At 64.3% G+C, this 23,303-nt stretch overlaps 1 protein-coding gene across 1 annotated transcript in view; it reads right to left on the bottom strand.

Moving 5' to 3' along the window:
• Positions 1 to 2,456: 2,456 nt before the first annotated feature.
• Positions 2,457 to 23,303, bottom strand: part of PLCH2 (phospholipase C eta 2) — a 37,602-nt gene continuing 16,755 nt past the window's right edge. The window contains exons 5-22 of the mRNA XM_063703353.1: positions 22,989 to 23,159; positions 20,764 to 20,857; positions 20,388 to 20,591; positions 20,046 to 20,166; positions 18,387 to 18,558; positions 17,900 to 18,007; positions 16,433 to 16,576; positions 12,928 to 13,020; positions 12,356 to 12,438; positions 11,225 to 11,322; positions 10,920 to 11,102; positions 10,322 to 10,429; positions 9,284 to 9,408; positions 9,103 to 9,187; positions 8,701 to 8,847; positions 8,211 to 8,290; positions 5,576 to 5,873; positions 2,457 to 4,065 (exon numbers count right to left, since the gene is read on the bottom strand). Of these exons, the coding sequence (XP_063559423.1) occupies positions 2,774 to 4,065; positions 5,576 to 5,873; positions 8,211 to 8,290; positions 8,701 to 8,847; positions 9,103 to 9,187; positions 9,284 to 9,408; positions 10,322 to 10,429; positions 10,920 to 11,102; positions 11,225 to 11,322; positions 12,356 to 12,438; positions 12,928 to 13,020; positions 16,433 to 16,576; positions 17,900 to 18,007; positions 18,387 to 18,558; positions 20,046 to 20,166; positions 20,388 to 20,591; positions 20,764 to 20,857; positions 22,989 to 23,159 (3,606 nt within the window). The 3' untranslated portion in view covers positions 2,457 to 2,773. The remainder of the gene's footprint in view (positions 4,066 to 5,575; positions 5,874 to 8,210; positions 8,291 to 8,700; positions 8,848 to 9,102; positions 9,188 to 9,283; positions 9,409 to 10,321; positions 10,430 to 10,919; positions 11,103 to 11,224; positions 11,323 to 12,355; positions 12,439 to 12,927; positions 13,021 to 16,432; positions 16,577 to 17,899; positions 18,008 to 18,386; positions 18,559 to 20,045; positions 20,167 to 20,387; positions 20,592 to 20,763; positions 20,858 to 22,988; positions 23,160 to 23,303) is intronic.

Below are 23,303 nucleotides of genomic sequence, written 5' to 3' on the forward strand. Positions count from 1 at the left end.
GGCGTGGCTGGGGGGAGCTGGCAGCAGGGAGGCCCGCTGGTCCTGGCCCCTGGGAGCTCTGAGGCGCCTGTGGGTCCTCCCCCTCAGCCCAGGTGTGGGATTGAGACCACACATAGCATCGTAGAGAGGACAGGAGGGCGCAGAGCTTGCGGAGGCCCTGCTGGGGTGGGCTGGCTGTAGGCCCCCAGCTTTGACTTCATGTGGCGGGAGCTGTTCCTGGTGCTGAGCTGCTGGGCAAGCCCTGAGGAGGCTGAGCTGCTACCTTGCCCCACCACCCCCACCCCCGCTAGGGTCCCCTACATCCAGAAGCTTCACTGAGACCCCCAAGCACAGGCTGTCCTAGGCCAAGGAGGTGGGGTGGCATGGATCACCTTCCAGACAGCTTTGCTTGGTGGTCTGGAACCTGCAGAGGCTAAGACCCCTCCCTCATGGAGACCTGGTCTGCCCAGAGGTGCCCAGTGGCCATTTCTGGCCCCCACTGTGGTGTCTCTTCATGACCTGCCCTTGGAGTCTGCGTGAAACCGGAGTCCCAGCCCTCGTGCAGCGGCCACCAAGGGGTCTCCTGTCCTGGCAGAGGAGCCCGGGGGCAGCTGGGCTGTCCTGAGGTGGACTGTCCCCCTGGCTCCAGCTTCTCCCTCCTGTGGGTCCCCAGGGCAGAGGCCCAGCCCCTGGAACCCCATGGGCCCTCACCACTTTCCGGCCCTCTCCTCGGGCCCAGCTCTCTGATGGGGAAGCCCTCCCAGTTTGCATCTCTGTAGCCTTCCCTGACCCCACTCAGCCCCTCCAGCTCTTGCTCCCATCCTGGCCCCACCCTCACTGGTGGTGGGTGGCAGCAGTGGCCTGGCCGCTCTGGGCACCCGGGTGTGTGACTGCCTGGCCTGACACCCACAGGGCTTGACCCCAGGGTTGGAGAGTCCATCTGTGCTGGGGACGCACCCACTACAGAGATTTGGCCTGAGCCTGGCCCAGACAGGATGCCGAGGAGGAGGTGGGGAATGCACAGAGGCCTGGAAGGACAGAGCCAGGACAAAGACACCAGGGCCCAGCCCAGGCTCGTGAGCCCCTGCACACCCCCACGCAGGGCCTGCCGGTGGCCACGGCCTCAGCTCCCCTCTTGCACAAGGGGCCACCCAGCCTATGAGCCATGCACCCCTGTGCCTCCGGGCAACTCCAGCCTCTGTGACCCCAGCCCTTTTCCAGCCCTTCCCCAGCCGGAGCCGGAGCTGGAGCAGGAGGGCTCTGGCCTCTGCCTTGTTCCCTTGATGTGGCCATTTCAACGGTGCTTTCCTCAAAACACGAGCTGTCCCCAGGCCCTCAGCCCCTCCTTGACTCCCACAGACCCCCAGCTGGCTCCCCAATCTCTGCCCTGCCCACGGCACCACTTGGGGGCTCACCAGGAGGCCTCGGTCACCAGGCTGCAGCTGCCCACATGCAAATGTTCTGGGGCTCGAGGATGACGAAGTCCTGCCAGGCTCTCTCTGAGGGGCCTGGTGGGGCTGGGGGAAGGGCGGCACCAGTGGCCCCTCTGCCTGGCTGAGCTGGGGAAGTGGTGACAGCGATTCCTGTGGCCGCCCACAATCCCTGTCAGTGCAGGAACATGGTGAGGGCAGAACAGCCCCCCTAGAGCCCCCCCAGCACCCCAGGGTCCCGGCCTCCGGGCCTCAGGCCCGCCTTCCCAAGGGCCCTGCCTGGGCACAACGCAGCCAGGGGTGAGACAGGATACCCCGACAGAGCAGTGCTCATGCAGGTGGTGCGCTGGGCAGGCCCCTTGGGCAGCCGCAGGTGGCAGAGCCTCATGGGGCAGGACATCCCGACTCCCCTGGCCACAGGGTGGGCCACACTCACTCCCACTGTTGGGGCAGCAGAGGACGGGCTGCAGCACAGGCTTCCAGAGGCCCAACCAGCACCCCAGCTTCTCTAGAGCAGGGGCCTTTCTGGAACCGCCATGCTCTGCAGGCAGAGCAGTCCCCAGGGTTAGGGGGCCTGTGGCCCAGGGTTAGGGGGCCTGTGGCCCGGGGTTAGGGCCTGCGTCCTGAGGAGCAGGCTTTGCAGCCTACCCTGGGAGCCTGTCCAGCTCAGCCCTCTGAGGACAGGCCAGGTCTTTTCTTGGGGTGTCTTTTGGGCCTGGCGCAGGCTCCGACGGGCACCTGGTAAGTAAGTGGCACAGGAGGCTGAGCGAACGGGAAGCCCATGCGTGCTGGTGAGCACGTTTATCAGAACCACATTTGGGAGTTGACAGAGGCTTAGGCATGGTGCAGAGGGTGGCGTGGTCGGTGCAAGGCAGATACAGGCTTCAGGGCAAGGCCCAGACGGCCGTCCTGAGCAGCCGTGGCGCCTCACAAGCACCCCAGCCTGTGCTGTGGCCAGGTCAGCCGCGCCTCCCGGGGCAGGCTCAGGACAGGTGCGCACAGATGCACACCACACACACCTGGGGCGAAAAAGCAGGTAAAAATGGAAAGGGACTTGGTATCATTTTAATGTTGTATAAGTTTTGCTTCTAAAAATTTAAATATTTCTATATGTACAGATCCTAAAACGCCGGGAAAACTGCCTGGCAGGGCCAGCCTCGAAGCCCCTTCTGTGGGCTCCGGGCCAGCAGCTTTAGCCTTTCCTCCCCGGGAGCAGGGGCAGGAGGGAGGCAGGGGCGGAGGGGACACAGGGCAGCCAGGGACACACAGTTTTGGGGGCCTGGCTGCCCTGTTTCCTGAGCAAACAACACGCCCACCCCTGCCCTGGGCCTCCAGAGCCGCCCAGGTTCCCACCACTGAAAGGGTCAGAGGCAGAGCAGGACCAGGTTTTCAGCAGCCGCGGATGCTGGCCCGAGGGCTCCCTTGGAGGGTGCTGGCGCATCCACACTGCCCTCGTGGCCCACGGAGCAGGCGCCCTCGGGGATGCCCCGCTCCTCTTCTGGGGGTCCCTGCCGGCCCAGGCCCTGCAGTCTCTGCTGCCGCTCCTGGGCCTGGCGGGCCCGGCTGGCAATGGCACGCACGCGGCTGTGGCTGCGGGAGGAGGAGCGCCGCAGAAAACCAGGGCCCCCTGCCACCCCCTCCCCAGCCGGGCCCAGGCTGGTGGGTGACGTGATGTCTCCTGCCTGCTGGAAGACAGTGAGCCAGCGCAGCTGCTCTGTCAGGGTGTCCCGTCTCACCCCTGGCCCCGACACCCGCCGTGTCCCTCCCGGGAGGCCCAGGCTGTGGCTCAGTCTGCGGGAGCCGCCCTCAAAGCTAGGGGCAAAGTCATCAGCAGTGAGGTCCCCCAGGCTCTTGGACTTGGCAGCCACGGGGCAGTCCTGCAGGCCCACCAGGGAAAGGCAGCCCCAGGGAGGCCGGAAGGGGAGGCCAGCCATCCTTGGGGCCAGGGCCCTGGGCTGCAGTTCGTCAGGCATGGGAGGCCGCTGGCCCGTAGCCCGCAGGTTGGGGTTGGATTTGCTCTTGGTCACAGGTGGCAGGTCTGGGCGGGCAGCCGAAGCCGAGTGGGGCCTGGGGGGCAGGCGTCCCATGTGGGCTCCGGCGAGGTTCTCACGGCTGCGGCCCAGGCCCAGGCTGGGCAGGGAGAGGTCAATGACAGTGTCGCTGGATGACATGCTGGAGGAGGAGGAAACACTGTCTCGGTGGCCACATGGCTCCAGCCGCTGCCACAGCGGGTCACTGCCCGTGGCGTCGGAGTACACGGCAGGGGCTGGAAAGGGAGCGGCCAGGGGCCGCCATCCTCCCAGGGGCTCCGTGGGCACCTGCCCCTCACTCTTCACCCTTCTAATCACGGGCAGGTGGCCCAGGGTCCGGGGCTGGCTCCTGCTGTCCGTCTGGCTGCCGGGGGCCCCCTCGTATGCCCCGACGGCGCCCTTGCCGTTGCACGGCCGAGGCCTGCTGTCTCGGGGCTCCTCAGTGTCTTCTGGGGGGCTTGCCACATTGGCTCCGGGTCCTGTGGGGTATGGGGGCCGTCCCTGGGAAGAGCTGGTGGGGACAGCCGCTGGTGGCGGGGGACCAGGGCCTGGGGCGGGCTCCTCAGCAATGGTTTCCAGGCTGCACAGTGGGGGGAGCGGCCGCTGCATGGAGAGGGGGCGGGTGTCTGTGGGGAGGTGGGGGAGTGAGAGAGCGCCAGAGGGAGAAGCAGAAGAGAGAGAGAGAGGCAGGGAGAGAGGCAGAGAGGAGTCGGATCAGGGTGGTGTCCCCGGTGCCCTGTGCCAAGGGTCGCCAGGCCCAGCTCCCATCCCGAGGCATCCCCCGGGCGCGGCACACTCGGTGTCCCCACCCTGCTGCTGCTGGGGCCCAGTCCACGCCCTGTGCCGCACACGGGGCCCTCCTTGGGCTGGGACAGCACGGGACACCGGGGCTGGGCCCCGTTACCTGTCACTCGCCGCTCTCAGTTCCTAACTACGGAGGCAGCATGGGTGGGGAGCAGAAAGGAAAGCTTGGTCAGGGGGGTCTGGAGGGGCAGGGTGGTGTGGGGCAGGCTCCATGTATGTTCCTCCCTCCAGGCTAAGGAGACACCCTTCTAGTGGGGTGCTTCAGCCCAAAGCAGCGAAGCCCTGGGGCCCAGGGAATCTACTCCACGCAGCACTCAGCAGGCTCCAGGCGTCCCAGGGGCGCAGGAGACACCCAGCAGCTGCACTACCTGCCCACATCAGACTTCCCAATAGGGACCCCTGGAGCCTGCCCTAGAGGGAGGTGGGAATGGGATGGTACGTGGCCCCCAGTCCCAGGAAAGGCATCAGGGGCCATGCAGGTCGCCAGCCGCCCAGGAGGTGAGTTTGGGGAAGCGCCCAGCCGGAGGGGCCCAGCATGTCAGGCAACAGTCCCAGCCCCAGACCCTCAGCAAGAGCAGCTGGTTCTTCCCAGCCTGTCGGGCCTCAAACCAGCTCCACGCAAGTCCCAGGGCCTCAAGGTCAGACAGGAGGGCTGGGGCTATGGGCCACAGGCAAGCCAAGGGAGCAGAGTGCCACGGAGACAGTGCCACGGATACAGAGCCACGAGCACGAGCACACGAGGCGACGCCGTCCACGCAGAAGCAGCAGCAGGTGACCCAGGCCCAGCCATGCCAGGGGCGTGCGGGAGGACCACGCAGGGCAAGAGGGGCTTACCGGCGGAGAACATGGGGGATTTACTCCTGATCTCCTCCAGCTTTTGAGCAAACAAGGCACTCATCTCTCCCTGCAGGGCCCCCGGTTGCCTGCAGGCACCCTCAGGCCAGCGGGGGGACCTTTCGGGGATGCCTGGGCTGTCTGGGCTGCTGGAGTCCAAGGACACGGAGCCGCTACCGCCTGGACCCTGCCTCCAGGCCCCAGGACCCTTGGGGGCCTCTCTGCTTCTCCCCGGGATAGCGTGAGGGTCCAGGCCACAGCAGGGGGCCCCCAGTGAGGCAGCCCGGGCCCGGGGCTGCTGGCGAATGGCTGCCTGCCTGCTTGCAGGCCCCGGGCTGGGTGGCCGCTCCCTCTGCAGGCCCTCGGTGTTCACGCCAGTGCAGGATCCCACCACACACTTCATGCATGTGGCGGCCATCCCAGCAGGCCCGGGGCCGTCCAGGATACGCGGGGGCCGCACTCGCACAGGACTCTTTGCCGCCGCAGCTGGTGCCTTACCTCGGGGGCTGCCGCTGACGGGCCCCTCCCGGGCTGGGGCTTCCGGAGCAGGTCCGGGCCCGGGGGGCACCACGTCATCTGCCACCCCCTTGGAGCCTGTGTCCCGTGTGCCCAGGACCAGCTCCGGGAAGCCCCTGCGGCCCGGCTTCTGGCTCTTGGTCGGGGCGCTGGCCGTGCGCCGCAGGATCCGCTGGCTAACGGAGGGCCGGGCCGGGGGCCGCCCAGCAGCATGACTGTCCAGCGAGCCGGGCTTTGGGCCTCGGAGGAAGAGGCCTTTTAGGCCCAGAGCCTGCTTGACCTGCAAGAGAAGGAGCCCGCGTAGCTGTTGCCAGGGGTCCCAGCCCAGCTGCAGCTGCTCCTCCAGGGCCAGCTCTCCAGACCGTGCCACAGACGTGCCGTGCATGTCTCGGTCCGAGGGGCTGGGCCACCTCAGGCTGGGGGTGTGTGGACACACCAGGGCCTTCAGGAGCAGGGTCCCTAGGGCAGCTCTGCCCGGGACAGTAGCTGCTACAGATCTAAGTACAGATGGCCCACCCCACCCTTCCGGCAGAAACTGCCCTCGCCCGACCTGTCCAGGGCATGTGGGGCCCTTGAGGGGCATGGAGAGAAGGTCCTTCCCTCCAGAGGAGAGACCTCGAGCCCCAGCCTGGCCCACCACAGCCTGCACCTGCTCAGAGGCCCGCAGCCCCCAGGGCTAGCAGGGGACACTGGCGTGGCACTCCCTGGTTGTGTGTGCCCCACCCTCAGGCAGGAGTAGCTGGTCCACAGCAGGAGTAGCCAGGTGCAGCGGGAGGCCCACTTGCCCGGCCCCTGTCCTGCCCACTCCCATGGTGATACTCCTGCCCTAGGAAGTACCACCTCTTCCAGGAAGCCTTCCTGAATTCCCCCAGGCAGCCTTTTCTGGTCTTGCCCTGCCCTCCACTCATGTGAGCCCCCAAGGCCCACAGCTGGCTTGCTGCCCCCTGAGCCCTGCCAAGATGGGCTCAGACTCCCAGCCCACCAGCACCTGGCCACAGCCAATCTTCCTGGACAGCTGTGCCCAGGAGGTCCCTCCCTGGGCAGAACAGCTGCTGAGAGGGAGGCAGCCGCATCTCCAGGGCGCAGAGGCCAGAGGGGCCCTCACATGCCAGATGCCCCCGAGACAGGCAGCACCCACCGCGCCCCCATGACGAGCCGTGCTTGTGCACAGAGCGGCCCAGGCCCGGCAGGTGGGTCACACCCCTGCAGGGGCGCCTCTGGGCAGATGCGTTCAGATGGCCAGCACTTGAATCAGCTTCCTGATTCAAGATCCCAAATCTACGCATTTGGTCACAGTGGCTGGGAAGCCATTTAGAAGCAGATCCGGGATTCTGGCTCGGAGCGCCGGCCTCAGGGGTGCCCTCATCCCAGGCACTGGCATGGTTGGCAAGGACAGGGAGGGAGCGGGAGGTGAACTCAGAACCAACAGCCTGAGGGTCCGAGATGGGGGCAGGAGAGAGAAGGAGGGAGATATGAGGGGCACAGTGGGGGCTCCAGCGGGCTGCCCGCCAGGGAAGGGGCTGAGGGAGGGGAGGGAGGACTGAGGGAGGGGAGGGGAGGAGAAGCCAGTGAGAAGGCGGCCACCCAGCTGAACCCTGGATCTGCCTCATAAATGCCACTATGGCTGGGGATGGCCAGGGCCCCCGGAGCCATGTCATGATCCACGTCACATGAGCGACAGTCTCCAAATGCTACCAGGAATCACGGATGCTAATGGGGTGCGGCCTGGGCATGCGGGGCGGCGGGCCGCACTGTCCCGCGCACCGGGTACCTTCAAGGCTCCTAACGGAGCTGCACTTCTAAAAGTAGGCTGTGGCCATAGAGAAGCCGACTGCAAGACCAAAGAGACAGGGGGAGCAGGTGAGGCGGCCACAGCAGTGGCGTGGGGAGCCCTGCAGCCTGGGGGACGAGGAACAGATGGGTGGATAGACGGCAGGGGCTGGATGGCACCTCTGGGCCCGAGAGCATGGCAGGAGAGAGTAGTCAGCACTGGGCCTGGGCAGGCCCCTCCTGCTGTGTGTGTGGGGTCCCCCGAGGGCCAGCTGCAGCCAGCAGGACCCAGAGGGCACTGGGCCCCAGCTCAAAGCCAGGGCAGCAGGGCTGGCACCAAGACCGCTTCCGGCGGAAGCCGAGGCCCCACCCTGACCTGGGGCAGGGGACAGACATGCTGGGTGTGGAGTCACAGGCAAACCCGGGCAGCTGCCTTCCACGTGACACCAGGAAGTAGAGGGGTGGGGGTGGGAGAGGGGAGAGGGGCATCACTCGGTCCCTGCTGAGAAGCCAGATGGCAGCACTGTAGGGGTGGAGGCTGCAAGGCCCCCAAGAGTCTGAGACAGGCATGGGTGACACAGGGCAGGGCAAGGCCCGGAGCACTCGGGACCTGTCCTGCCCGAGATGCCCACAGCCAGCCCTGAGATCAGAGGTGGGCACTGGCGGCTCAGGAGCCAGGCCCCCACAGCAGCCCCTCTTGAGATAGAGGAGCAGAGGCCCGGGGAGGGGACCCTAGGCCTCACTGCCTGAGTTCAGGACCCAGCACTGGGGACACATGGGGGGGCATGAGACAAGGGGCTGGTGTGGCCCCTCCCTATGATGGCTGGTGGCAGGGGGTGACACTCACCTTACCGCTGATGTCACTGACAGCCACATGCACGAAGATGGAGGCCTCTTCCATCCCCTCCAGGTACACGTGTCTGTAGCCTGGAGCAGTGTGGGTCAGCAGGGTCATGAGGTCACAGCCTCCCAGGGCCCCCACCTGCTCTGCCCCCCATTCTACTTAAAGGTCCCAAGACCCCAGATACACCCAACAAGCCCAGGCCTGGGGCTTCTGCCTCCTGTGGGCCCAGCACTACCCCACCTCCTCCAGGAAGCCCACTGGCATTGCACCAGCCTGCAGGGACCTCTTCCTGGGGGTGGCCCTTCCCCTACAGGCCATGCCCCTGCCTGACCCGCAGATCCCCAGGCTGGCTCTCCTCCCGTCCTCAGCTCCTGTCTCTTTGGTGCCAGCTGCAGGCCCACCTACACAGGCACTGACTCACAGGGGAAAGAGTACCTGCCCTGCCCTGGGGCCCTCGGCCAGTGTGGGGGGCACCGTGTCCACTCCTGCCCACCTGGCATCATGCTGCTGAAGGCCAGCGTCCTCTGGCCAATGAAGTCACGCCCGATGGGATCGTGGTCCCAGACGAGGAAGCGGACCAGCGCGATCTCCGGCATGTGCACCGTGAAAACCAGTGTCTCCTCCCAGGTGGGGTTGAACCCTGGGGAAGCAGCGCCAGGAGGAGTGTCCCATGGGGAGGGCCCGGCCCAGCACCGCTCCAGCCTGGAGCCCCCGGCCCACACCACTCCCAGTGCCACTCCCGGTGCTGCTTCCGGGACTGCCCACCTAGAGGGGAGGGCGCCCAGGACTGTCACCGAGGGAGGCCTGGGCAGAGCACCTGGGCACACCAGGTAGCCCCAACCCTCCCCCCTCAGACTTCCATCACAGGTGTGACGGAGCCATGGCCGAGCCTCACCGTTGTCGTCCACCACGCGGGTCTGCTCCCTGCTGCAGTCCACGGGGAGCCCAATGATCTCCACCTCCACAAAGGGGTCGATGATCTGGGACACAGGAGTGGGGGTGGCATCGGGGCCCATCGCGATGCCCGGCCCACCCCCAACTCCCACCCCTCCCGCCTGTGTGGGGCTGGCCCCCACCTCCCCGCGGTCCCCCAGCATGGAGTCGCGCGGCTTGGGAAGCTGCTGGCCACTGATGATCCGGAGCACCAGCTGCTTCTTGAGCTGCCCGGGCAGGGGGTCCTCCGAGTTGGGGTTGAACACGCCTGAGGGGATGCCGGGGAGGTGGTCAGTGGCCCAGCCCTCAGCAAGCCCCCTACTTGCTGAGGCATGGCTGCCAACAGCCCCCTCCCCAGCCCCCACATAGGAGACTGGAGCCGGTGCCAGGGGGAGGGAGGGAGGCAGTGGTCCAGGGGGGCACCTCGGGGTGCACCTGGCCCAGTATGGATCACCTTTGTGGCCACCGCAGCACGTGGGACAGAGCCCATGCCTCCCACAGCTGAGCCGAGGAGGTCATACGGCTTCTGGGGGTGGGTCTGGGTCCCTGGGGGTATGAGGGGTGGGGTCTCTGGTGACAGTGTCCCCAGGGCACGCTCAGGCTGAGAACTCTGAGGAGGGCAAGCCAAGGGCAGAGGTGGGAGTAGCTGGTCCACAGCAGGAGTAGCCTGGTCTAGTGAGAGGCCCGCTCGCCCAGCCCCTGTCCTGCCCTCTCCCATGGTGATACTCCTGCCAGGGCCACAGGGGGACCAAGCTAGAAGTCATCCACAGCAGACAAAACAGAGGTGTCTGAGAGCCGGGAGGAGGTTCCTCCAAACACCCAGCCCAGACCCAGGTCCTGAGACCCACAGAGGGGCCAGGCACAGGGGGCTGGGTCGCTGGCACTGGGGCCCCTCAGACAAGTCCTGCCATTAATCTCATGTGGGGCCCAGGCTCCCCAGTTCTCCATTGCTGGATTCCTGATGGAGCTGGGCCCTTCTTTGCAACGCTAGCAAGGAGGGTTCCCCCACCCACCTCCCCAGCATCCTGGGAGCTTCGTCCCAACCTGACCCTCCAGGGGACTCTGCCAAAGCCACCCCCACCCCCTTGCTAGCCTGTGGGGCTCCGATTTCTGTTCTGGGGACACCCAGGAGGCCCATCCGAGCCCTGAGCGTCCGAGCCCTGAGCGTCCGAGTGCCTCACCCTGGCACATGCACCCAGGCTTGAGTACGTAGCCACAGCCACCATTGGTGCTGAACTTGGCTCGGTTCAGCTGCAGCATCCGCCCCTCTGACTGGTAGTTCAGGGCAACTGTGAGGGGGACACAAGGCTGCCCTGGTCAGCACCTGACCTTCCAGGTGTGTGCCCCGCCCACCCGCCACCACACGCTAGCCTCCCCTGCACAGCTGCCGCGGATCTGCCGTCTGCCCCTCGTTCACCCAATATGAATGGGACTCCAAGGTTCACACCTGTGCAGGACTGAAGCCAGCACATCCTGGAGGGACATCCCCGGAGCTGGCGCAGCCAGCCTCGCAGGCAGGTATCCCTGGGAGTAGGTGGACAGGCCTGCACCATCGCTCCCACATCCCCCCAAGGCCTGAAGGACCCTGCCCCAGTGCTAGCCTGGTGTCAGTGTCAGCCTGGTGTCGGCAGCATGCCACAGAGGTGTGGAGGCTCCAAGGGCAATGGAGCCCAGGACAGAACCGAGGCCCCAGCGGGTCCCCTGCTCGCCCCTTGGGCTTCAGGGACCGTCTGAGCCGAGCCCTCCCCACCACACCCAGCGCACCATGCCCGCACCCACCCATTTGGCAGCCGGCGTTCCAGAAGGGCTGCGGGTTGTAGTTGCTGGAGTCCACACGGTAGGAGGAGGGGTAGATGCGGGAGAGCTGCTGCTGGTTGAAGCGCAGGTACTGCGCCGGCTTCTGCTGCAGAATCTGGTGGGCCTTGGTCTCGCTGAAGGACGACACCTGCCAGCTGGACGCCGCTGTGGCGCCGGTGACCGGGCATCAGCTGTGAGTCCTCGACCTCGCCCGGCGCCCAGCAGCATAGCAGGGATGGGGGACAGGGAGGCCTCCGCCCGTGGCCCCAGGTCCCCGAGCCGCTCACCCTCCATCTCTATGTCATGGGTGGCCACGGACTTGGTGTACTTCACCAGGTCAGAGAGGGCCCGGGACAGCTTCATGGTCTTCTTCTGCCGGGTCGCCCTGTGGCAGGTGCAGGGGGTCAGAACCCCTCCCGTCCAGGGCCAGCCCGGCACCCAGCTCCGTGAGACGGGCTCCAGGGCTCGGGCAGGTTCATTAATTCACGCAGCAGGCCCCGAACCCTCAGAGACGGACACCAGACTGGGCCGCGGGCTGCGGAAACCTGAGTGCCGGGCAGGATGTGGGCTGGCTCGGAGCTACCAGCAGGTGCAAAGTCCCTAGGCACTGTGTGCTGTGGAGGATGACGTGGCCTGCCAAGCGTGGCAGGTGTGGGGGTTTCTGGAAGGTTCTGAGCAGGGGAGAGCTGGGCTCGAGGCCTGGATCTGGCCTAGAATCGCTATGTGGAGAGGAGGCCGGGGTCCAAGGGGGCCTCCGTGTTGCCCAGATGGCAGCGGCACACGTGGATCAGATGTGTGCTAAGGGCAGAGCCCGGCTGGCACGTGGGACGGGACGAGACAGGAGGGGGCTGTGCCCAGGCGAGGGGCACGGAGGAACCATTGGGGGATGGAAGTGAGGGGAGACGGCAATAGGAGGGAGTGGGTGGCACGGGGGAGCCCAGGGTCCGGGAGGGGTGGGAGCTCCTTCTGGACCTGTAGGTTTGAGACCTCGAAGAGACCCCAGACAGTGCTGAGGAAGGCCTCCGACACGGGGGCCTGGGCCTTGAATTCAGCCTGACTGGGCGGGACAAGGGGGAGCCACTTCATGGCAGGCATTTGATGCCCCCTGGGGAGGGCATGAGGCTGGGTGCCTCATAAGCGGAGGCGGCGAGGACCGAGAGCCGACAGCCCGGCAGCACCCAGGCCTGTGGGAACCTGGGCCCTCCAGCCACCTGCTCAGCTGCCCCTGCCCCCACTGCCCGCAGCCACCAGCCTGCCCTGCACACCACACTCCCACTTCCCATTGCTTCCAGGGGCCAAGAAGTGGGTGGGTCCTGCCCTGCTCAGGGACGGTCCTGGTGGGGTCACCGCAGAGAAGGGCCCGGTTGGGCCAGGCTCCCAGGAGTGTGCAGGGCCTCGCCATGGGGCAGGGTACCTACCCTCGGCTCTGGCCTCCCGGGGAGTCCTGACCCTCATCTCCCTCCTCCACGCTGGCCGCCTTCTTCAGCTTGCTGCCCTTCTTCTGTGCGGGGGGCAGAGGTGTGAGCTGTAGAGCCTCTGGCCCAGGCCAGGCCTTGGCGAAGGCTGGGGGGTTGGGGAGGGCCTATCCTCCGGGGTCCCCAGCGGCCCACGCAGCCTCCCATGTCCATCCCGCCTGGCTGGGCCTGCCAAAGCCTCCTCGGTGCCCTCTCGATCTGGGCTCTGGCAGACTCTCAGGGCAGCCACAAGGCACCTGAGCTTGGGGCGAGGGCCAGCGTGGGCCAGAGAAGGGATGTGAGCCAGCCAGGCACCTGTTCCCACCAGCTCCGAGCCCAGGCTTCTGGCCCAGTCTCTGGCACCTGCAGCCGATAGCTCAGCCTGACTCAGAGGGGATCCTGTGAGCCAGGCTGGGAACCCTGGGGGCTGGAGGAGACCCCCATCTGCTCTGGCTGGGGCAGGGCCCACTGGGGCACTGGGAGCAGGGAGGACACTGGGCCCAGACCGGGACCCTGGCCTGGGAGCTGCGCCGGACCTTGCGCCTGGAGAAGCTTCCCACGACAAGGCGGCCATTGCGTCTGCTGGCCCCGGCATCCTCCCCAGACTCCACGTCCTCTTCAGCCTTGCTCTGAGTCCAGGGGAGAGACAGGGACAAGGTGAGTCTAGCCTTGAACCAGGCAGGGAGGCCGGGACAGCCCCCTGGTGGCCCCAGAAGGCCTTCCTGGAAGAGGTGGGCTTGAGCCAGGTCTGGAGTAAGGCAGATGGGAGGGGGGGGCAGGGCGGGGACAGGTTGGGGAGCCCCCGTGGCAGCCGTTCCCAGTCCACCCTGGGGCAGAGGCAGCTGCCGAGGAGAAGCGGCCTGCAAGGCAGGCCCCAGTGGAAACATTCGCTCACACCTGCCTCAGCGTCTCTCATGTGTTGTTTTAAACTAAGTTCTGAATCTTTTTTCCCCACCAGTGGTGACTACATAATAACTGCGTTTGTGTGCCTGGAATATTGCTCGGCCAGGCCTGCTTGCGCAACCCTTTTACGAGCGTTCCACGGCCCTGACCTGTTCCCGCAGTGCTCAGGTATCACCTAATCAGACAAACGGCTCCAGGTGGGTGCTCCCTGAGGCGGGTTCTGAGCTGGGGAACCCCAGGAAACCGCTGTGAGCCTTCCTACCACTGTATAAGCAGCAGACACATCCGGGGCTACCCTACCTGCCCCCCACCGAACCCAGGGCTGCCTCACGAGCTGCTCATTCACCCCAAAGCTCATTCCCAATGGAACCAGCAGAGCCTGTGCCACCACCTGACCCCTGCAGCCCCTTCCACAGACACCTCCAAAACATGGCCCAGCTGTGCTCAGGAGGGGCTCCCATACCAAATCCTGTCCCCCACCAAGGATGGGGGCTACTTTCTTTGAAACACAGCAAAGCCGTGGGCCTGCAGCAGAGGTCCCTGTTAGGAGGGGCTTCCGCCAGAAGCGGACACATCACCACCCTGTACACGCCCACCCTGTACACGCCCCTGTACACGCCCACCCCTCTGCACACACCCCTGCAACACCCACAGCACGCCCCTGCACACACACCCTCCCACACCCCTGGATGCTCCCACACTGCTGCAAGGAGGCCACTGCAGCTCTCATGACCACAGACACTCGGCGCTCAACCACGCCACAGCAAACAGCTCCGACTGCTGCCCGCTCTCCCCAGCCTGGACCTGGGCCTGCCTGGACACTGCCTCGCTGGACGCGTTGGAAATCAGGGCACATCGCGTCCACAGGCCCCATGCCAGACGGGCCTCTCAGTCCTGTTGATGCGGCCGGGGAGCTCCCACCAGCCTCCCTGTGCTCTGGGTACCATGGCCCAGAGGTGTGCCCTGCCCCTCCTTCACCCTCATAGGGAGCCAGGATGGGATTGGACGGCCCTTCCCACGGCCCAGAGTGGCCAAGGGGCCTTCCCGTCACCAGGCTGCACTGGCTGGAGCCCAAGGCCCCGCGTGCACCGCAGCAGGAGGCTCCCAGGTTGTCCAGGTCCACATGGCTCTCAGACATGCTCGTCTCTCTCCACCTCCAGAAAAGCCAGCCCCGGTTTCCTCTGAATTTATTGGTGCCACGGCTGCCAGGAGAGGCGCTAGGAGCCAGACTGACAGCGCGCCTGGAGCCGGTCGGGGCCGCCTCACTTCACAGCTCCTTAAACATCCCCAAAATGCTGCAGTGACCCAGAGCCACGAGCGACTGTAAATCCAGGCATGACTGAGGGGAGGCACGCGCTGACCCAGGAGACGGATGGCCAGACACAGCCCATACTGCACGGCCAGACCCGTTGTCACCCCTGGGACTCCCAAACAGAGGAGACAGCAAGACCCAACCATGCTCCAAGGGGCTGCGGGCAGCAGGAGGCCCAGGTGAGGGGGCCTGGATGGTGGTGGAGGGTCTCAGCCAGCAGCAGGCCCCCCAGCCCTGCCTCTGTCAGGGAGGCTGGGTGCTGGGCCCTGAGGGGGTGCTCAGGGAAGGGTCCTCACGGGGCGAGGCTGTTGGCTGCACAAGCACTCACTGGGTTGTGCTCAGCTGTCTGGGGGTGGGGCCCCTCCTTACCCACCGGCTTCTCTCCCCAGCTCTCTGGGGGTGGGGCCCCTCCTTACCCACCGGCTTCTCTCCCCAAGATACCCATTCCTGCTGCCCCCAGGCCTCAGGGACCCGTGAGTAGAGGTCTCACGTCCTCAAGGTTCATGGGAAGAGGGGACACCGGCTACCCCAGGGGGACAGAGAGTCACAAGTGTCCCTCAGTTGGATTTGCCATCCCCACGACCCCCAGCGCACAGACACCCCCTTTACCTGGGCCACGCCCCCAGTGAGCTCCAGGGCTGAACGCGTCCCGGCCTGGCCTTGGGATCAGCTCCGCCCCTCGCCTGTACCAAAGACTCTGGGACCCTTCTGGGGTGTGTGTCCACACCAGGCAAGGAGTGCATCTCATCAGGGAGGATTCCCGCTCCTCCCCCAACCTTAGTGGCTGTGCCTGAGCCCCTCCTCCTCCTGCAGGAAGCCTTCCCTGAGCACAGAACCCCCAACAGCCGCTCAGACATGAGGTCTGCAGGGGACCACTCTCCTGCACCCGCAGATGCATCTCCAGGTTTTGCACAGGCCCAGCTGGCTGCCCAGCAGAGCCACAGATGGCCACTCTCCCCCACCTAGACACCTTGGGATAAAAATAAAGGAACGCCTCTCAGCTCGGGCCCTGCGAGAGCCACCTGCACAGGGCATGTTCCTCGAGCTCTCCTGCGGTGTCAGCTGTGCCGAGTGCTCCGAGGCCCGTGGGCGGAAACGCAAACACCTGAGTCTAAAAATACTGGTCCTGGAAGGGGACACAGCACCCTCACTTGGCCAGGGAGAAGTCACCTTCCCACCCTCCCCAAGGGTTAGGAGAACAGCAAGGTCCCTGCAGGGACAGGCAGAACGAGCCAGTGCCACAGGGCACGGTAGGGCTCTCCAGGCACCAGGAGACCGTGTCCCCAGCACGGGCGCCCACCAGCACTGTCACCCTGTGGAGGGTCTGTAGGGCCCACCCACGCTCCCCACTCTGCCCCACCCACAGCAGGACTGCGGGATCCACCGGCCACAGCTCCTGGTTCCTTCGAGGTCTACAAGGAGGCTCTGTGACCGCAGGACCCGGCCCACCCTGCCTGTCACCTCTCACCCCACACACACTCCATTGTGTCTGCCATGACAGCCCCTGAGGGCCATTCGCTCCACGTGGAAACTTCCCCACATGGCCACAGGCAGCTCTAGGCAGGGGCGCTGGGCAGGGAAGGCAATCATGTCCCCCCAGCTGGGCAGCTCTCAACGACTGGCTGGGCTTTGAGACCCCACTGGTAGGTGGGTATGGATCATGCAGGTGTGTGCGGAGGTGTGTACAGAGGTATGCTTGTGTGCAGATTTGTGTGTACACAGGTGTGAGTGTGCACAGAGCATACGTTCGGGGGCCCTGGCTGGCCCACAGGCTGGCTGTCGGGGGGGCCTGTCGGCATCAGGGGTGTCACCTTTTTGGCCTCTACCTTGCGTCCGAGCTTTCCAGATGGGGACAGTGTGGAGACGGAGAAGTTGTTGGGGTCCTCACAGTCCCGAATCTTCGACTCTTTGATGAGGGAATCCAGTTTCCTCTTAGCAGTGTTTTCTACACGATTTCGATTGGTGGATGCCTGCAGGAGCCAGAGGTCGGCCTGTTGGCATCTGTCCCCAGCCCTGCGAGTAGTGGCAATGACAACCCCCAGGGTCACAGCACTCTGCCCACCCCAGGCTCAGGGAAGGCGTGTGATTCACCTCAGGGCCTGCAGGCAGCCACAGGCAGGATGGGAACCCAGGCCCACCCGACTCCTCCAGCAGCACGAGTCTGCCCAGGGGCCCCCAGTAGAGCCTGTGCGGCTTCTGGCCCTGTGGCCTGGGAGGTCAGTGCGCCAGCAGGCGGCACAGGGTCTGGAGTCCCACCACTGGCCGCCATGTGCCTCAGGAGATGGCACGGCCAGGGGCAGACTTCAGGGCAGCCTCTGAGCTGGGTTGGACGCCCTTCCCTGCCAGTGCAGCCCCCCGGGTGCCCTGATGAACTTGGAATCCTTGAGGACAGGGTCTGGGACTTGGGTGTCAGACGCCCCTGGTGCCAGGTTGGAGTGGGCACAAAGCCAGGAGCACCGTGGAGCTGCCTTTGCCATCACGTGGGCCACACAGAGGCGTGTGCCGCACATCCCAGGCAGGAAGAGTGCTGCTGCCTCAGGAGTTTCTAAAATGGTTGGCCGCGTGGCCAGGGGCACGCTGCACAATTATCTCCCCATGCATGGCCCCTCTGGAAGCAACGGCCTTCCCTGCCTCACAGCAGCGGCCCCAGAGCAGTGTCCAGAGGAGAGGAGCTCGGCGCCCCCGAGCCCAACACCTCACAGGACCCTCCTGACTCTGCAGCCCCCCGCCCCGGCCCTGGCGGGGACACAGTGACAGCGCTCTGTGGAGGTGACTGCTGGTGGGACCCCCGTATCAGAGTTGACCTTAGAGATGGCACTGCTTGGAGATGAGGCCAGCACTGGCCACGGGGGTGGCTGGGCAGGACTACCAGCCACCCAGCGTCCAGCCAGACTTGGTGGGGAAAAGGGCGGGAAGCTGGGAAATCCTGTGCCAGGGCCTGGGTGGGCCAGGTGCTGGTGGGAATGGGGTGGAGTCTGGCGTGGGACCCAGCCCCCAGTGCTGCCCCCACTTACTGAGGGGCCAAGAGGACAGGGCAGGGGGAGTGGATGGTACCCCAAGAGTCAGCTCAAATGTGGGAGCTGAAACTGGGGAAGAGGCAGGCCTGCAGCTCTCATGCAGAGGGGTGGGTGGGCAGGGAGGACCCCCCCAGGCCCCGGGCCGCTGTGCAAATCTGCCCCAGTGTCCCTCTCTCCCGGATGCCTCCCTTTCTAACTCGCCCCAACAGCAAGGACGGACAGCTGTTCTTGGGAACTGCAGGCTCCGCCCGCCCCCCAACCCCCAGCCCGACTCACATCCCCATTGAGGAGCTTGCAGTCATCGTCAATCTCATCAGCGCTGTCCTCATCAGACACCTCACCTTCCTCCGCATCCTCGCTGATGTTGGCTGGGAGCTTCTTCCCCTGGGGGAGGAGGTGCACGATGGGAGGGGCCCTGGAGAAAATGCTGGGAAGCCAGTACCTGGCACCCACAAAGAGCCGCCGGCCAAGGAGGGGCCTTTTCTCAAGCTCAGTTTTGGCATCTCAGCCATGGGGCAGAGGCCAGACTGGCCAGCTCCCTGTGGCTGCAGCAGCGTGAAGGGAAAGGCCTGGATGTGCATGAGGGGCCTGAGCCAGAGTGACCACCATGGGGAGATGTAGGCCAGGTCAGGAGCGTGGCCAGCCCTCAGCCCCCCAGATATGCCCACGGATGGCATGATGCCCCTGCCTGTCTGGAGCAGGGCACTGCTGCAGGCCCGAGACTCTGTGTGAGCTGGTCCCAGGAGGGCAGGGGCTCACTCACCTTCACGAGGATCTTGCCCTTGAGCATCTGTGGAGAGGGGAGTGTGGTGGCATCTTCACTGCTCACTGATGACAGGTCCAGCTTGTCCCCAAGGATGTCAGTCAGATACTGGGCCATTTTCTTCTGCTGGATGACACTGCAGTGGTTCTCGATGGACAGGATCACTGGGTACCTGTGGCCCCAAGGCAGAAGGAGCAGGATGAGGCCAGGGCCTCAGAGGATGGGTAGGCCCCACCTCTGCAAGATCCCAGGTCATCTAAACCATTGAATGAGGAGGGGTCTTCACCAGGAACCCAGGATAGCTGGGATTACCAGCAGCTCTGGGAGGTGGCCCACCCATCAATGGCTTTGAAAAGCAACAGAGTGGATGGGAAAGGAGCTGGGAGAATCTTAGGGACTGGTAAAGACAGCATGAGCTTCTTTCCCCAATAAGAAAAAAAACAAAGGCAATGAGAAACTCCAGGAAAACGAAAGGAACGTTTGAAAAAGTCATGGTTTTAAAATGATGTGGACAAAACCAAGGTACAGTGTGGAGCTATAGATAGGCTGGGAAATAGAATCCCTTTGACCTAGATACTGGGGACACTGTCCTCTGAATGGCCCTGGGGTCCTGACATTGGTCCCATAAAGAAGGAGACATAAGCCTGGCACACACCATCTGGTGGAACATGGTTATTACCTGCACAGTGCAGAATGGGGAGTATAGCAGGGACTTTTAATTATAAGCTTTTCAGCTTCATTTTTAACCATGTGTATGTTTTACTTGGGTTTTTACCAAAAGGCAGCCATGATTCTTTAAGAAAATGTAAGTGACCCAGAGCAAGAGGGCATGAACCAGGGCAAGAGATGAGCAAGTCCTGTGATGTGGAGTGGCAGGCAGGGCACAGGGGCTCATTCCCCCACTTCTCAGGCAAGAAACTGAGGCCTGAAGCCCAGGGCCTGCAGGAGAACATTGTGCCTGCACAGATTACACTGGTCATAGGTGCAACCCTGTCCTGAGATCCCAGCAGGCCCCTGGCTCCTCCCAGCTCATCTCTCTTCCCCCCATCCCCGCCCCTGTGCCTTGCAATGCCCTTCCCACCTACAGTCCCAGGGATGGGGCCAGCTCGAGACTGTGACAGCAAGGACCAGCTCTTCCAGGAGAGGCCCATCTACTTCTGTTTCCTAAATCAATCTTGCTTCTCCTCTCTTCCTTCATGCAATTAGCTCCTTGCCCACCTGCGAGCCTCATGTAGCCAAGACTTGAAGGTAATTCAGACCACACGGGGAGACGGTCTTCTAATTCCAGAAACTAATTTCTGGATTTTCTTCAACAGTGTCTACAGCCACAGCTGAGTGACAGCAAATTGAGTCTGGACACAGAGTGGCTTCTCAGGGGTGATGAGTGTGGGAGCCACAGCTGCTGTGGGCACTGACACCGGGAGGTGCCACCAGGCGTGTGGACGAGCTGCTCCTGTGAAGCCCCTGCCTAGACTTGCGGCCACACTCTCTCCCTGCCCCTCTCTCCTCAACCAGAGATGCCAGAATGAAACCAGCCCCCTGGTCACCACAGTCACTGCTCCCAAAGAAAGGACATGTGGGTGTGGCAGGAAGAGCTAGAGCCTGGAGACCCTACCCTGCCCACCTCTGGGGCCAGCCCCACTAGGCCCAGCCACTCACTCATTCTTGATGAAGGCATATTTGTTGATGGTTTCAATGACGTCTTTGAAGAGGATCTTGGAAGTCAGAGTGTAGCCATGGTGCACAATGGGCTCCCCGTCGGGCCCATCCCAGCAGTCCACTGCAGGCGGGCAGGCCTTGGTCAGCCCCAGGGGCCTAGCCACAGTGAGCCCAGGCAGGCTGAGCTTCGACCAAAAGAGGGCCTGTCCTATTGCTCAGTGAGGGACACAGAAGAGGCCTTCCCAGTCCCTGCCCAGAGATCCCCCCGGGGGCTCCTCAGGTGCAGCCCATCTCCCACAGCAGATGCCAGCCCACGGCCGTCACCCAAGGTCCAGGGCTTACCCTCCACGCAGCGGCAGCCAGCCTGCAGGACCCAAGCATACATGTCCACCCGTGACTGGGACATGAGCTGGTCACCCACGAGGTAGGTGTTGTGGGATGAGGTGATGAAGTAGTGGCTCAGCGGCTGCGTCATGTCCTGGTGCACATGGTGGTGCTCAGGGTTGAAGATGTCACCAGCAGGGCTCCTGGTGTAGTTGGTGAAGCCTGCAGGATGGCGTGGCATAGGGGCCATGTCAGCCCACCACCAGCCTCATCTCATGACCACCTGCCCCCATGCCACACAGAACACAGAGCACCTGTCCCGGCCCACAGGTTGGGCCCTCGTTGCCCCTCCAGCATCCCAGGACAGCTGGGCTGAGGGCAGCGCCCCACTCACCATCAATGCCCAGCAGCCCCTTACTCTTGTTTTCTGGGCATGGCTCAAACTGCTCGATGATGTCCTGGCAGCTCTCGAGGGTCACACCCGTCATCTAGGCCAGAGCAGGGGCATGAGCCCAGGTAGCCCATCCCTGGCCTGGGATAGCCTCAGGCAGCTCCCCCATCACCACTGTCCCCTGCCTGTCTCTGATTACACCAGGGATGACCATGGCCAGCCAGCCCCAGTGTCACATGACTTGGGACTACCGTGGATCACGTGGCTTTTGGATGGCTTGCTCTGACTATGAACTCTGACGGCACGGGAGGGGCCTCTGACCTCATCAGCTGGACCACCCCATACCAGTGCGAGACCTGCGGCCCACAGTGGGCCTGGCACGGAGCAGAGGCCATGTGTGGGTGGGTACAGGAGAGCAAGAATCTTCATGCCCCCTTGGCAGAGCCAGGCAGGCACAGGCAGCCCCCTTATCCAGCCCCTCCCACTATCTGCCCAAGCCGTCACACACTAACCCTCCCAAGAGATCTGAGCACCACAGTCCGGCCCAGCCCAGGCCGCCCCAGGCATCACAGGCCAAGGGACCTCCAGGGCGCTATGGTGCAGCTGGGCCAGGAGCTGCCCAGCCCACTGACACGGCTTCTTGGAGGTCCCTGGGAACATGGTGAGGTAACAGGTGGGGGAGCCCAGAGCCAGCTGTGGGCCCCTGGGGAGGCCCAGCAACCAGGAGGCCAGGCAAAGGGCACCAGTTGCCGGCTGGAGGACTCTGGCTCCTGAGTGCACAGAGGGTTCCACAAGGCTTGGGGCAAAGGTCAGGGAGGGAAGGGTCACTTCTGCCTGCCAATCCCCCATCCAGGCCCCGTTCCCACCTCTGCCTTTACTGGGACAGAGTACCTACTATCTGCAGCCAGGTCACCCACAGACACATGCTGGTGCCGCCCCTGGTGGCCAGGGCACAGGGCATCCGAGACAGTGGGGTCTAGCCAACTGGTGCTAGCTTCCCCTGCCTGGGCCATGCGTCCCGGGTGTCATGCCTGCAGGACTGGAGAAGCGGCTGCCACGGGATGGAGCCTGGCAAGCTGCCCCGGCCAGGTGGGGGCATCCCGGGAGCTCAGGCCCAGGGACAGCCCCAAAGGCCAGCTCTGGGTTTGTGGTAAGCTTGGGGGTGGGGTACTGCTGGGAGATCCTGGGTAAAACCCACCCAGACCCTACCTGGGATTCCCAAGGCTCCTCCTGCCACTCCCATCCTCGCCCTCAGACCATCACCAAGAGGCTGACGCAGCGCAGGTGGCCAGTAGAGTGGAGGTCCCTAAGCAGCACCCCCAGGCCGAGGCATCTTGGTCCCCTAAGGCTTGCCCTGTCCCTACTCTCCTCCCTGAGGAGGGTCCAGGGTCCTCACCTGCACTCCTACGAGGCTGGAGGGTGGCCACACACAGTCTGAGCCCCTCCCATGGATCCCTGTCCCTACTGGGGCTCCAGCCTTCCCCTCCGCTGCCTGGCTGGACCTGTAACTCCTGCCACCAGGGCATGCGGTACCCAGTCCCTGCCCAGGCCTGATACAAGATGGCCAGAGCCCTGAACCTCTGGAAATGAGGTCCCTGGTCAGTGGGGCAGCGTCCAGAGAGCACTTGGCCTTGGCATTGGTCTCTAAGGATGGCCAGGATTTCTTGGGGTCTAGATAAAGGGCTGAGCATGCCCCTCTGGATTCCAGGAGGCATCTGAGTGTCTGCTGGACAAACAGGTGAGTGGATATTGTGGCGGGCCTGGCACCCTAGGGGAGCGAGTCAGCCAGACCCATGTGGCTGGAACACAGGGGCAGGTCTCAAAGGCTGGGCCACAGAACCCTAGTCCACAAGATGCTCGACACCAAGGCAGGAGGCATGGTCAAGCTGTGGGAGGTGCAGGGTGTCCACAGTCAGGACCAAGCCATTCAGAGGCCCCTGGAGGAGAAACCACAAACTTTCCCTACCTGCTTGGCTGCCCCATAGGGTGCACCCTGTAATATCAAAACTAAAGCCAACTTGGGGGGCTCTCAAATGCCAGGCTGTGACCTGCCCCACCCTAATCTCTCCATCTCAGAGCAGGGGCATGAGCCCAGGTAGCCCATCCCTGGCCTGGGATAGCTTCAGGCAGCTCCCCCATCACCACTGTCCCCTGACTGAAGCTCAAAGCTCAGAACAGAAGGCGAGGCCTGATGGCTGGCCCCCCAACACCTGCCCCGGGCAGCACACCTTCTGCTCCACCTGCAGGAAGCGCTGCAGGCTGGCGGCATCCAGGTGGTCCTTGTGGTTGCTGTAGGTCAGCATGAGCAGGTAGAGGTCCCGGCGGGTGGACATCATCTTGTAGAAGGCACAGAACTCTTCAAAACCCAGCGTCCCTTGGTGGTCATCCGTGTCCGCTTCCTGCAATGCAAGGCCTTGGGTCCCCATTGGCACCTCGACCAGGGCTGCATGCACAGGGGTCCTTCAGGACCACCCCACTTCCCAGTCAAGACCAACACGCAAGCCTACCCTCCTCTACTCCACTGCCTTTGTCACGGCCTCCAA

The sequence above is a fragment of the Gorilla gorilla genome, chromosome 1 (genome assembly GCF_029281585.2).
Source record: "Gorilla gorilla gorilla isolate KB3781 chromosome 1, NHGRI_mGorGor1-v2.1_pri, whole genome shotgun sequence".
NCBI lineage: Eukaryota > Metazoa > Chordata > Mammalia > Primates > Hominidae > Gorilla > Gorilla gorilla.